The 11,430-nt window shown below is 41.3% G+C and overlaps 1 protein-coding gene across 1 annotated transcript; it reads right to left on the bottom strand.

Annotated features, from left to right (window-relative positions):
• Positions 1-1,379: 1,379 nt before the first annotated feature.
• LOC105026057 (NXPE family member 3-like) lies at positions 1,380-11,027 on the bottom strand. The gene is made up of 7 exons (XM_010897251.5): positions 10,903-11,027; positions 10,806-10,865; positions 10,119-10,191; positions 4,207-5,033; positions 3,723-3,784; positions 2,320-2,526; positions 1,380-2,019 (listed from the first exon to the last, which is right to left on the bottom strand). The coding sequence occupies exons 3-7, from the start codon at positions 10,182-10,184 to the stop codon at positions 1,487-1,489; spliced, it is 1,695 nt and encodes a 564-aa protein (XP_010895553.5). The 5' UTR covers positions 10,185-10,191; positions 10,806-10,865; positions 10,903-11,027; the 3' UTR covers positions 1,380-1,486.
• Positions 11,028-11,430: the final 403 nt, after the last annotated feature.

Here is an 11,430-nt window from a genome sequence, read left to right as displayed (position 1 = left end):
CTGTGGGCCCAACTCAAACTGTTGAAACAATTCTGTCTTGCAGGCGTGTTCTAAAAAAACATGTATTTGTGTGTTTTCTCAACTAAACTGCTAATCCTAATCTTATCCACCTGCCTTTGAACCTCCCAAACGGTTGTCTAAAATACTCATCACATCATCATCTCATCATCACTCATCTTCTTCCGCTTATCCGGGGCCGGGTCGCGGGGGCAGCAGTCTAAGCAGGGATGCCCAGACTTCCCTCTCCCCAGACACTTCCTCCAGCTCTTCCGGGGGACACCGAGGAGTTCCCAGGCCAGCCGGGAGACATAGTCCCTCCAGCGTGTCCTAGGTCTTCCCCGGGGTCTCCTCCCGGTGGGACGGGACCGGAACACCTTCCCAGGAAGGCGTTCCGGAGGCATCCGAAACAGATGCCCAAGCCACCTCAGCTGGCCCCTCTCGATGTGGAGGAGCAGCGGCTCTACTCTGAGCTCCTCCCGGGTGACCGAGCTTCTCACCTTCTCATCTCTAAGGGATCGCCCAGCCACCCTGCGGAGAAAGCTCATTTCAGCCGCCTGTATCCGGGATCTTGTCCTTTCGGTCATGACCCAAAGCTCATGACCATAGGTGAGAGTAGGAACGTAGATTGACCGGTAAATCGAGAGCTTCGCCTTGCGGCTCAGCTCTTTCTTCACCACGACAGACTGATACATGAACCGCATTACTGCAGAAGCTGCACCGATCCGTCTGTCAATCTCCCGTTCCATCCTTCCCTCACTCGTGAACAGGACCCCTAGATACTTAAACTCCTCCACTTGAGGCAGGCACTCTCCACCAACCTGAAGTGCACAACAGAGATTCAACAACAAGCCAGTGACTCTTCCCCCGAAAGGCATTGGAGGGAGGGCATCCCAGTGGCAACGAGAGCCCACCTGGCAAGACAGCAAGGGTGGACAGTATCAAGCCTACTAGTCACCTTCACACCCCCGGGACAGGCTACACCTAATTATAAACCGTGCTGTAGAGATGAGTCGACACCTGAAAGTTTGCACTGAGTTGGCATTTCTAACCTTAATTGGCAGATCATTCCACAGTAGTGGAGCTCTATGAGAAAAGGCCCTGCCTCCGGCTGTTTGTTTTACAGAGTTTTGGGGTACGACCATGCAGCCATCGAGGTTCACAGTGAGATCTGCTAACAATGCTCTTTGTTTCTTGGGTCCTAAAACGAGCATTTCTGTTTTCCTTGAGTTTAAGAGCAAGAAATTATCTGTCATCCACTTCCTAATATCTGAAACGCATGCTTCCAAAGTAGCTAATTTAGAGGCTTCTCCATGCTTATATATATAACTGTGTGTCATCAGCGTAACAGTGAAAGTTTACATTGTGATTTCGGATTGCCCAGAGGGAGCATATATAGTGAGAACAATAATGGGCCCAGAACCGAGCCTTGAGGAACACCAAAGCATACCTTCGGTGTTCTAAACATTTATCTTTTCACTGAGAGTTTTCATTCTGGGCAGACAAAAGATAGGAAGAGGTCAACTTCATTTTGGATCACCACAGGTGGCGGGTGAATATTATCTGGGGAATAGTGGCAGGAGGTCATCTGCCAAACGTCAATGAGGACCACGGGCAGGTCCCTGAACATCGTCCTGAGGGTCAGGTCAAGCTGCCAGGAGAGCCAGTCGCTGCCGTACACGTCCTTGTAGCCTGTGTTGGCGGACTTGATGATGACCAGGGTGGAGGGAGAGCGTTGCAGCAGCGAGGACACAGCCCGACGGATGATGGCTAGGCGGTGAGCGTAGCTGGCCAAGGGGTACGTGGTGAAATGAGCCCAGAGGGTGAAGACCACCACAGAGTGTGGCCCTCCTGCCAGATCCTCCACCTCCCTGGCAATGTAGTGGAGGTCAGCCTTGGGGGTCTTGCTCGTCCGAATTGGTATCCCATGGGCCCGCCAGATGATACGAGTGTTGGATTGGAGGTCAACCGCCTCAAAAGGGCCCGATTGGCTTGAGGTGTAGAGGTTCAGGCGTTTCAGTGCTGCAGAGGGGTCATATGAGAAACAAGTAAATTACACATTTACATGACAAATCCATCCAAAATGTTCTTGACACAAATATATTTTATATATTAATGGACCACAATTTGTTTACATATGTATATTTTCTCAAAATGTGATTTTTTTTGTACCATGTCAACCAGTCATTCTGTCAAATTTCAGGTCCATTTTGAAACTGGAATTGTCAATTTTAAATTATCCTAAACCATTCCCTAAATTACAAAACATTGACATCGAACAGAATTTACAAAACATACAGGACAACGACAAAGATATCATACTTGGCACAGTGTTCTCCAGATACTCGAACCACTGACGGAGGGTGGAGTCACCCATCATGAGGATCTGTTTGTTCTTCAGGCATCCTGACACCAGCTGGGCCGATGGAAACGTCTTTGAATCACACACCAGGGATGTCCAGTGATCCTGGAGGTAGAATCCAGATGGGACTGAGGTGTGCAAACCAGGACGGCATTTTGTTTGTGATCCTACAGAAAAAGGGGGTCAAATGCTGAAGTGGTTATAAGAATGAAGGCTCAGCAACTGAAAGATCACTTTGCTGGTATTCTACCGAAGACTAAGAATGCTACAGCTGTATCTCAAGCATGTACTGTGTAATGAGGAAAGTTTGTAAAAATATGCAGTCTAGGTTTTTTGTGATTAACAACAATGTTAAACCTCCCATTTTGGGCTGGATGTGTAATATGTAAAAAAAAAATTGCACCACTTTTACAAGCAATGGCCAAAACCAGTGGCCAAAAATCTTCTGCATCTTTAAGTTCATATTTTGTTTAGAGCAATCAATACAGTGTTTCATGCTTCAAGTTTCTGCTCAGATGCAAGGTAAAAGCCTGATAGATCACATGGTGTCAGAAATTGACACATCTGGTAATTACTTACAGTGATGAGGTCCTGGTAGGCAGAGAAGATTGAGCAAGATGGAACAAGGTGGAACAATCAGCAAATTTTATCTTCAGTTAAACATCTTACCTCAAAATTGTTTTTTCTTTCCCAAAGCCATAATGATTTACTCACACTGTGTACATAGCTTTATAGACTCAAACCTGCAATGGTTTTTTGTAGGAGTGGTGTGCTCACTAGAACGATCAGATGAAAATGGAAATACCCTAAATATAAAGCAATCAAGAATGCTAAACAATTTGTGAACTTTATTGTTGTTGTTTCACCATCTGTGTTGATAAGCTGTTTTAGTGACAACCAAGAAAACACCATGAGCCTCATTACGTAAACAACAGAAACAGACCCGCCATTTGTTTTTCGTTTACTTCTGTGAAATGCCAGTAGGGACAGAAACAAATTCAAAGTGTAATTTGAGAGACGCTGCCAAAGTTTCAAGATTTTCTGAAAATGGGTCAAAATTCTGCTTCAAGAGGAAGCTGCTCTGACCATTGGAGTTGTGCCACGTGGGGAGGGATGGCCGAGAAACTGGAGGTGGCCGAACAAACTGCCCTGCAGTAAGGACAGTTTGAGCCTGTCAGTAAGAAAAAACTTTTTTGACAAGGGTTTGGTGTCAGTTTGGTGTCTAAATGGGAATCAGAGTTTCTGGGTATGGAGAAAGCGACTTAAAGTAAAGGCAAAGCAAACAACACAAAATATAAATCTGGCCCTATAAGCATATGTTGCTGTAAGTTAAGGAAAGGACGATTCGGTTGTAAGGACTTACGTGTTTTGTTGCCTGGTTTGACATAGATAACTGATTCATCACCTTGCAGAACAATGTCTTTGCTGCAAAAATTGAAATCTTGTTATTTGAGTTAAGAACAGTATTGAATCATTTGGATACTCCAGGTATTACACCAGGTGTTTTATACACCAGGTATTAAAACACTTCTGTTGGGAATTACATGAATAGATACACTCATAAGCAAAGTAACACAGGATTGTTTTAGTTTGGAACAATTGGTTTAAAGTATTTGACCAAATAGAAACAACATCAAGCAACTTATAGGTAATGTGACAGTGAGTAAAAGGAACTGGATCAGTCAAGTCACAAGAGGAAGGGCATATTCTTATAGTATGAACACTGCAACATCTTTAAATATGCAACCCTTGTTTGGAGCTCAACTGGGGGCCACATTAAATTGGATGCTGGGTAAACAATGACCCTCTAACTGCACATTTGACGTGACTGATGGAAAGGCACCTACCTCTGCAGAAGAGTTGTCTCCAACTGGGAGAGTGCAGCCTGGTAACCACCCATGCTGTGGTAGGTCAAAGCATGGCAGGGCAGGGACGATGGTTGCTGACAGAACCATTCCTCTCCAGTGACCGGCTCATTGTATTCACAGCAGCACTGAGTGCCGTCCCCCAGCAGCCTGGAACTTCTCTGGGCATTGCAAATAGCTGTTTCCTGCTTGACACCCTCCTCAAAGTGTCCCAGGAAGTAGACTTTGTCTGGTTCCTGCTCCCTATGTCGGCACAGTACCTGTACAGCCTCGCTGGAGTGCACTAAACGGATGGACACCTTTGCCGGTCCAGGCCAGAGAAGGGCCAGGCGGACAGTGTAGGTGCCATTGAAGTGGTCCGTCACGGCTCCATAAGTACTGGCCTTAAGTTCTGTGTTATACAACTTGGCCTGAAAAAAGTCCCCTCCATAGGTTTTGGGCCTGTTTTTGGAATCTCTAGCGGTCAGAATCACATCTACAAACTCTCCGACTGTGTGGCTTGAACTGGAGTTGACAACAGAGAATGAGCATTTAGTCGGGTTTGTTGCCTCCTGTGGTGATAGGAGGTCAACAGGGGGAAATGGCCATTGTAGATCTGTGACCAGAGATTCCCATTCTGCTTTACTTATTAGGGAGTCGTTGGCTGGTGCAAAGGTCCTGAGGCTGGTTCCACTACAAATAATATCTGGAGATTGTGACAAAGTATCTGTGGTGAAGGGAGTATGGTAACCATCCAAATGTTCTGGGAAAATGTTGCCTCGAATGTGCTGTGGGAAAACATTTACTAGGCAATGGTTGTCTTGACACTCCTGAAATCGGAAAAACAAGATGGCCCTTATTTACATTTGCAGCATGATCCCTTTCATTCACTGCTGTGTCTGAGTTGTCTAGTTAAATCATCACTTATCGGCGTTAGAAATATAACTCAGAAAACTGGATCTCAAGCCTGGATCACACTTTGACCCAGTAATCTCCACAGAAATGGGCATGACTGCCTTTTCCTGTTACGGTCCTTGCTTATGGAATATTCTGCAGACCAGACTTGATGTGAACATGTTGTAACTGAATAAAATTTGAAAAATCTGGGGGGGTGAATTATTTTGTGAGCTACTCAGCATTTTCATGTACAGTATCTGTTGCTGCACTAGAGCCACATGCTAACGCTCGATAAGCTGAGCTCCATTTTAAATGTTGACATTAAATGACTTGGCGCACTCTGTTGTCCAAAGTAACTTACAGTAGTGAGTGCACACCGATGCATACGTTAACATATTTACTTTCCATACTTTGGCTGTAACAACTGGCAAGTCATGATATCAACATTTTGGAGGCAATGCAGAGTTCAAGTAATGGGTTCCTTCCAAATAACAGAGATCCATTTATCTTTGTTTGTTGGATGATTTGATCTTAAAATGTACACTAGGAGACATTTGAGGGTTAATATGTGTATTAAAATATTTTTTCAGTGAATGATATAAATGGAAAAGCCTAGTCCGACAGACTACAAAGGGTTCAATATTACAAAAACATTCTGGGATTTTTCATCCACTTCTTGGAAATTGTGCTGTTGAGCCAATACAGGTCCCTGAAAATTGTACATTAGGTGTTGAAAAATTTATTACGAACTGCTTCAGAATTATCTAAATTCTAAATAATCATGAATTGTTTAAGTGTTACCTATAAGATGCCACTGAATAACAAAATAATCTTTGCATGTACAAGAAAAACAAAACAGAGGATTTGTATTAATTATTAGAATCTAATATCCCAATTAAACAATAAAGTATTTAAACATTTCTTGGACAAAAATGTATGTGTCTAATGTAAGAGTTAAGTTAGTTGATAAAAAAATAATAATAAATAATTTTAATGGTAGGTTTATTTGAATAGTGAGAGACAGAATAACAACAAAAAAATCCAGAAAAATCCATGTCAAAAATGTTATAAATTGATTAGCATTTTAATGAGTGAAATAAGTATTTGATCCCCTCTCAATCAGAAATATTTCTGTCTCCCAGGTGTCTTTTATACAGGTAACGAGCTGAGATTAGGAGCACACTCTTAAACGGAGTGCTCCTAATTTCAGCTTGTTACCTGTATAAAAGACATCAGTCCACAGAAGCAATCAATCAATCAGATTCCAAACTCTTCACCATGGCCAAGACCAAAGAGTTGTCCAAGGATGTCAGGGACAATATTGTAGACCTACATAAAGCTGTAATGGGCTACAAGACCATCGCCAAGCAGCTTGGTGAGAAGGTGACAACAGTTGGTGCGATGATTTGAAGAAACACAAAATAACTGTCAATCTCCCTCGTTCTGGGTCTCCATGCAAGATCTTGCAATGATCATGAGAACGGTGAATCAGCCCAGAACTACATGGGAGGATCTTGTCAATGATATCAATGCAGCTGGGACCATAGTCACCAAGAAAACTATTGGAAACACACTACGCTGTGAAGGACTGAAATCCTGCAGCGCCCAGTCCCCCTCCTCAAGAAAACACATGTATAGGCCCATCTGAAGCTTGCCAATGAACATCTCAATGATTCAGAGGAGAACTGGGTGAAAGTGTTGTCGTCAGATGAGATCCAAATTGAGCTCTTTGGCATCAACTCAACTTGCTGTGTTTGGAGGAGGAGGAATGCTGCCTATGATCCCAAGAACACCATCCCCACCGTCAAACATGGAGGTGGAAACATTATGCTTTGGGGGGTTTTTTCTGCTAAGGGGACAGGAGAATTTCACAGCATCAAAGGAACGATGGACAGGGTTATGTACTGTCAAATCTTGGGTGAGAACCTCCTTCCCTCAGCCAGGGCATTGAAAATGGATCGTGGATGGGTATTCCAGCATGAAAATGATCCAAAACACACGGCCAAGGTAACAAAGGAGTGGCTCAAGAAGAAGCACATTAAGGTTCTGGAGTGGCCTAGCCAGTCTCCAGACCTTTATCCAATGGAAAATCTGTGGAGGGAGCTGAAGGTTCAAGTTGCCAAACGTCAGCCTCGAAACCCCTCCAGGGTCCGAGGTGATTTCGGACGGATTTCATTATTTGGACATTTTGGGTCCTAGATTCATTACTGTAACAGATATAATCTATTATTATGTATCCTTGAAAAACCAATCACGCCTAGTTCAGCTGGCCCGCAATAGAAAATGTTGCTATCTCAAGATTCAAACCCGGGTCCCCTACATGAAAGGTTGTGTCGTTTAACACTACACCATGGAGGTGTACATTTTCTGGGTGTCAGTATAGCCTCTTGTCTCTATCCTGAACAAATCCTCTTCTGCCACTGGACGATTTAATAGTTATTTGGCTATTCGTGAATGACATTGATACAGTTAAACTGACTAACGATTCTTACTAAGTTTACCACCACAAATAGTTTGCCACTGGCCGTTTTAACAGCGCATTAGCAAATAAGCTTTACCGGTATCTACTTACTTACCGGAATAGTCATAAGAATTGAGCAATTGCTAGCAAGTCTGCCAAAGCTATTTCATTTCATGGAATACGAACATATTTTTTTAATTCATGACAAAACAACACACTTTTTTCTTTCATTCATGAATTACATTTATACAATAACTATCAATAAAGGCAACAATAACTAACTTTTTCATTATGTGAAAAGACGAGAGAATAGTGGAATCTACCAGAAATAATTAATAAATGTCATTGCTCTCAATAGATTCGAACTTGAGAGGCACTGTCTTTAAACACTACGCCACGGCATTACATGTTTCAGCAGACTAGACTCCATTGAGGATTGTATTAAACTGACTAACGTTTCTCATTAAGTTCACCTCCACCACAAATAGCGTCTATGAACTGTTTGGCTTTTGCCACCGGACATTTTCACAGCTTATTAGCCAGTAATAGGCATACTAGTATCTACTAACTTAGGAATAATCATAAGAATTGAGCTAACTAGTATCTACTAACTTAGTGAGACTGAAGATGCACTATTCCATGCCAGAAACAGTAGCAATATAACTGTATACAGTTTCATTCAGCAAAGTTTTCGCCAATACAGAATAATTCACAATGCGAACATTGCTGCGCCTGTGAGGAGATACAAACTCAGGACCTATAGCTCACAAGTCCTCTTCTCTAACCACTACGCTATTTAACAAGGGGCGGTCAGTCAGGCACTCAGTCAGTCAGTAAGAGACATTCACTCTTTCTAGCCGGCTCCGCTTACGTGGTCCGGCCAAAAAAACTAAGATTTTATCCATGATTGTTTTTTTTGCATATTTATGTGAATTTATGCTAATGTCCAAAATCCACATATCCATGGATTGAGACCCTGGAGGCTTTTGATGATGATGAGAAGATCTGCAAAGAGGAGTGGGACAAAATCCCTCCTGAGATGTTTGCAAACCTGGTGGCCAACTACAAGAAAAATCTGACCTCTGTGATTGTCAACAAGTACTAAGTCATGTTTTGCAGAGGGGTCAAATACTTATTTCACTCATTAAAATGCAAATCAATTTATAACATTTATTTTTTCAAAAATTTTTGGGGGTAATTCCATCTCTAACTGTTAAAATTATAGACTGATCATTTCTTTGTCAGTGGGCAAACATACAAAATCAGCACAGGATCAAATATGTTTTTTGCTCACTGTATACCGAAATAAAAGATTATGGAAATGTTTATAAAAATAAATAAATACAGAAATTAATGATCAAGGAACTAAATAGGGAAACATTATTGATGAATAAATGTATTATTAGATTTTTATGTATAAATATATGTGTTGATTCATTTATTCCAGGTTTGGTCCTCCATATACATAAACCGCATTTGCCCGGAGAAATTTGACTTGTAGTGTGCTACCAATATTAATCTATTGAAGAATAAAAAAATGTGAAACATATTTGCTACCTGAGTTTCTGAGACCTGTGTTGTCAAGCAATCATCTGTGAAAATGTTTGCCGGTTGAAACTGTTTCAAAAATGTAAACTTGTGTATTAGCCACACCCATCTATTAACCGCTGTGGTTCTCAAAATCTGTGTGTACAGTGGATATAAAAGTCTACACACCCACGTTAAAATGCCAGGTTTTTGTGATGTAAAAGAATGAGACAAAGATAAATCATGTCCAAATGTTTTTCACTGGAACTGGGGCCTTAGTCAGGTTGGAGGGAATTATGAACAGTTCCAAATACCAGGCAATTTTGGCACAAAACCTTAATGCGTCAGTTAGAAAGGTGAAGATTAAGTTCACCTTTCAACACAACAACGACTCAAAGCACACATCCAAATCCACAAAAGCATGGCTTTACCAGAAGAAGATTAATGTTTTGGAATGGCCCAGCCAGAGCCCAGACCTGAATCCAATTGAACATCTGTTAGGTGATCTGTAAAGGGCTGTGCACAGGAGATGTCCTCACAATCTGACCTATTTGGAGCGCTTTTGTGAAGAAGAATGGGAAAATATTGCCACGTCAAGATGTGCCATGCTAATAGACTCCTACCCAAAAAGACTGAGTGCTGTAATAAAATCAAAAGGTGCTTCAACAAAGTATTAGTTTAAGGGTGGGGACACTTATGCAACCAGGTTATTGTTTTATTTAAAAAATGTCCCCCACAAAGTTTTCAGTTTGTTTTTCAATTTAATTGTTCATGTTATAGGTCACATTACAGGTGAAAAGTGTTCTGACATGATTTATCTTTGTCTCATTCTTTTACGTCACAAGAACCTGACATTTTAACATGGGTGTGTAGACTTTTTATATCCACTGTAAGTCGATGTTTATAAATGGGACATTTTGGTAATTGTGCTATTAATTGGAGTTGAACCAAGATCAGCATTTTAATATTATATTCTTTAACAATTAATGAATACATTTAGTAAGAATATAAAAATTCCTTTATAACTTACTGATACAAAATAAATGATGATCATCAGAAGCATAACCAACATCAAAATCAACAGCCGTCTTCTCATTCTCAGTCTGTTGGTAAATCATAAGAGAATATCAAAGTAAGAAAATATAGAATATCTTAAAACCATTCTTCAGGAGTATTTAAAATAATTTCACCCATTGTAGTATGTAAGTTAGTTTAGGCCTAGTATTCTTTCAACATTCCAATAATCACAATATAGGTTATTTATGTTCTGATTCTAATATTTTTATTATAAAACAAAATTAGCCTGCTACCATGTAGAAAGTGAACAATGTGATCGGATTTTGTTTGTGGTATTGTATTGAGGCTTTAATGCTTGCATCTGCTACAAACTGTTGTATCCTCTTTTCCTCCCCTCTGCCATGTTAATCAAACTTCCTGCCCAAAAAACTAACTCTCAGAGTGGAAAGTAGCATTGTTGGCCTTATTTAGAAAATGTATCTCACAGTTTGATGCAAATTGATAGAGAAATAAACCTTCTCAGGTGGAGCAGTTACCAGATTGAATCAGTAGTGTGAATGCTGCCACCACGTTTGTTTAACCGAAGCTCAGACACATCAAGACACCAACATATACTGTATATATACTGTATAAACAATAATCTTTATCGCCGTTAAAAAAGGCTTAACAGATGTTGGACTAGCAGTCTGGAGCAGCTTACCTAGATGAAGTAAAAGCGCAGCATGGCCTGTGACATGTTCCAAATTGTTTGAAAAAGGAATCTAAGCGGAAGAAGATGGTATGGTATGGTAAAGGAAGTGGTCTAAATGCACTCCTGTCAACCCCGGCGACAACTGAACCTCTCCTGATAGAAACCCCCTCCCCCTCTGCTTATCCTCGTCAACATCTGCCCTAACTGATATTGAACGCATCCCCCCCTTCCCTTTAGGTGAGTGCAAATGAATTCGCCCGGTTGTCTCAATGGCCACATGCAGTCTGTCCTCCTTTTACATAAGCACTAGTCGAAAACCAACCAACCAATTAACCAACCAAAGAAAGTTTCACTTTCAGTAGCATTACCACTGATGCCTTTAACAAAGTGGTATATTTTAAAAAACAATCAGCAGTGATTATGTTTTATTATTAGTCCGGTTTGGCCAGACATTTTTCCACTTTTAATGTGACCTGTAATGTGAAGAATTCAATTGAAAAGCAAACTGAGATCTTCGAGGGGGAAAAATTGAAAATAAAAACCTTAACAGCACTGGTACTGAGAGCATCGGGTTCTGAGTTGGGTCCAGTAGCCGAGAGACAGATACACAGTCAAGAGTCCGATGATCTGCTCT

This window comes from Esox lucius, chromosome 7 (assembly GCF_011004845.1).
Source record: "Esox lucius isolate fEsoLuc1 chromosome 7, fEsoLuc1.pri, whole genome shotgun sequence".
Lineage (NCBI taxonomy): Eukaryota > Metazoa > Chordata > Actinopteri > Esociformes > Esocidae > Esox > Esox lucius.
This window is presented reverse-complemented; position numbering and strand designations above follow the sequence as displayed.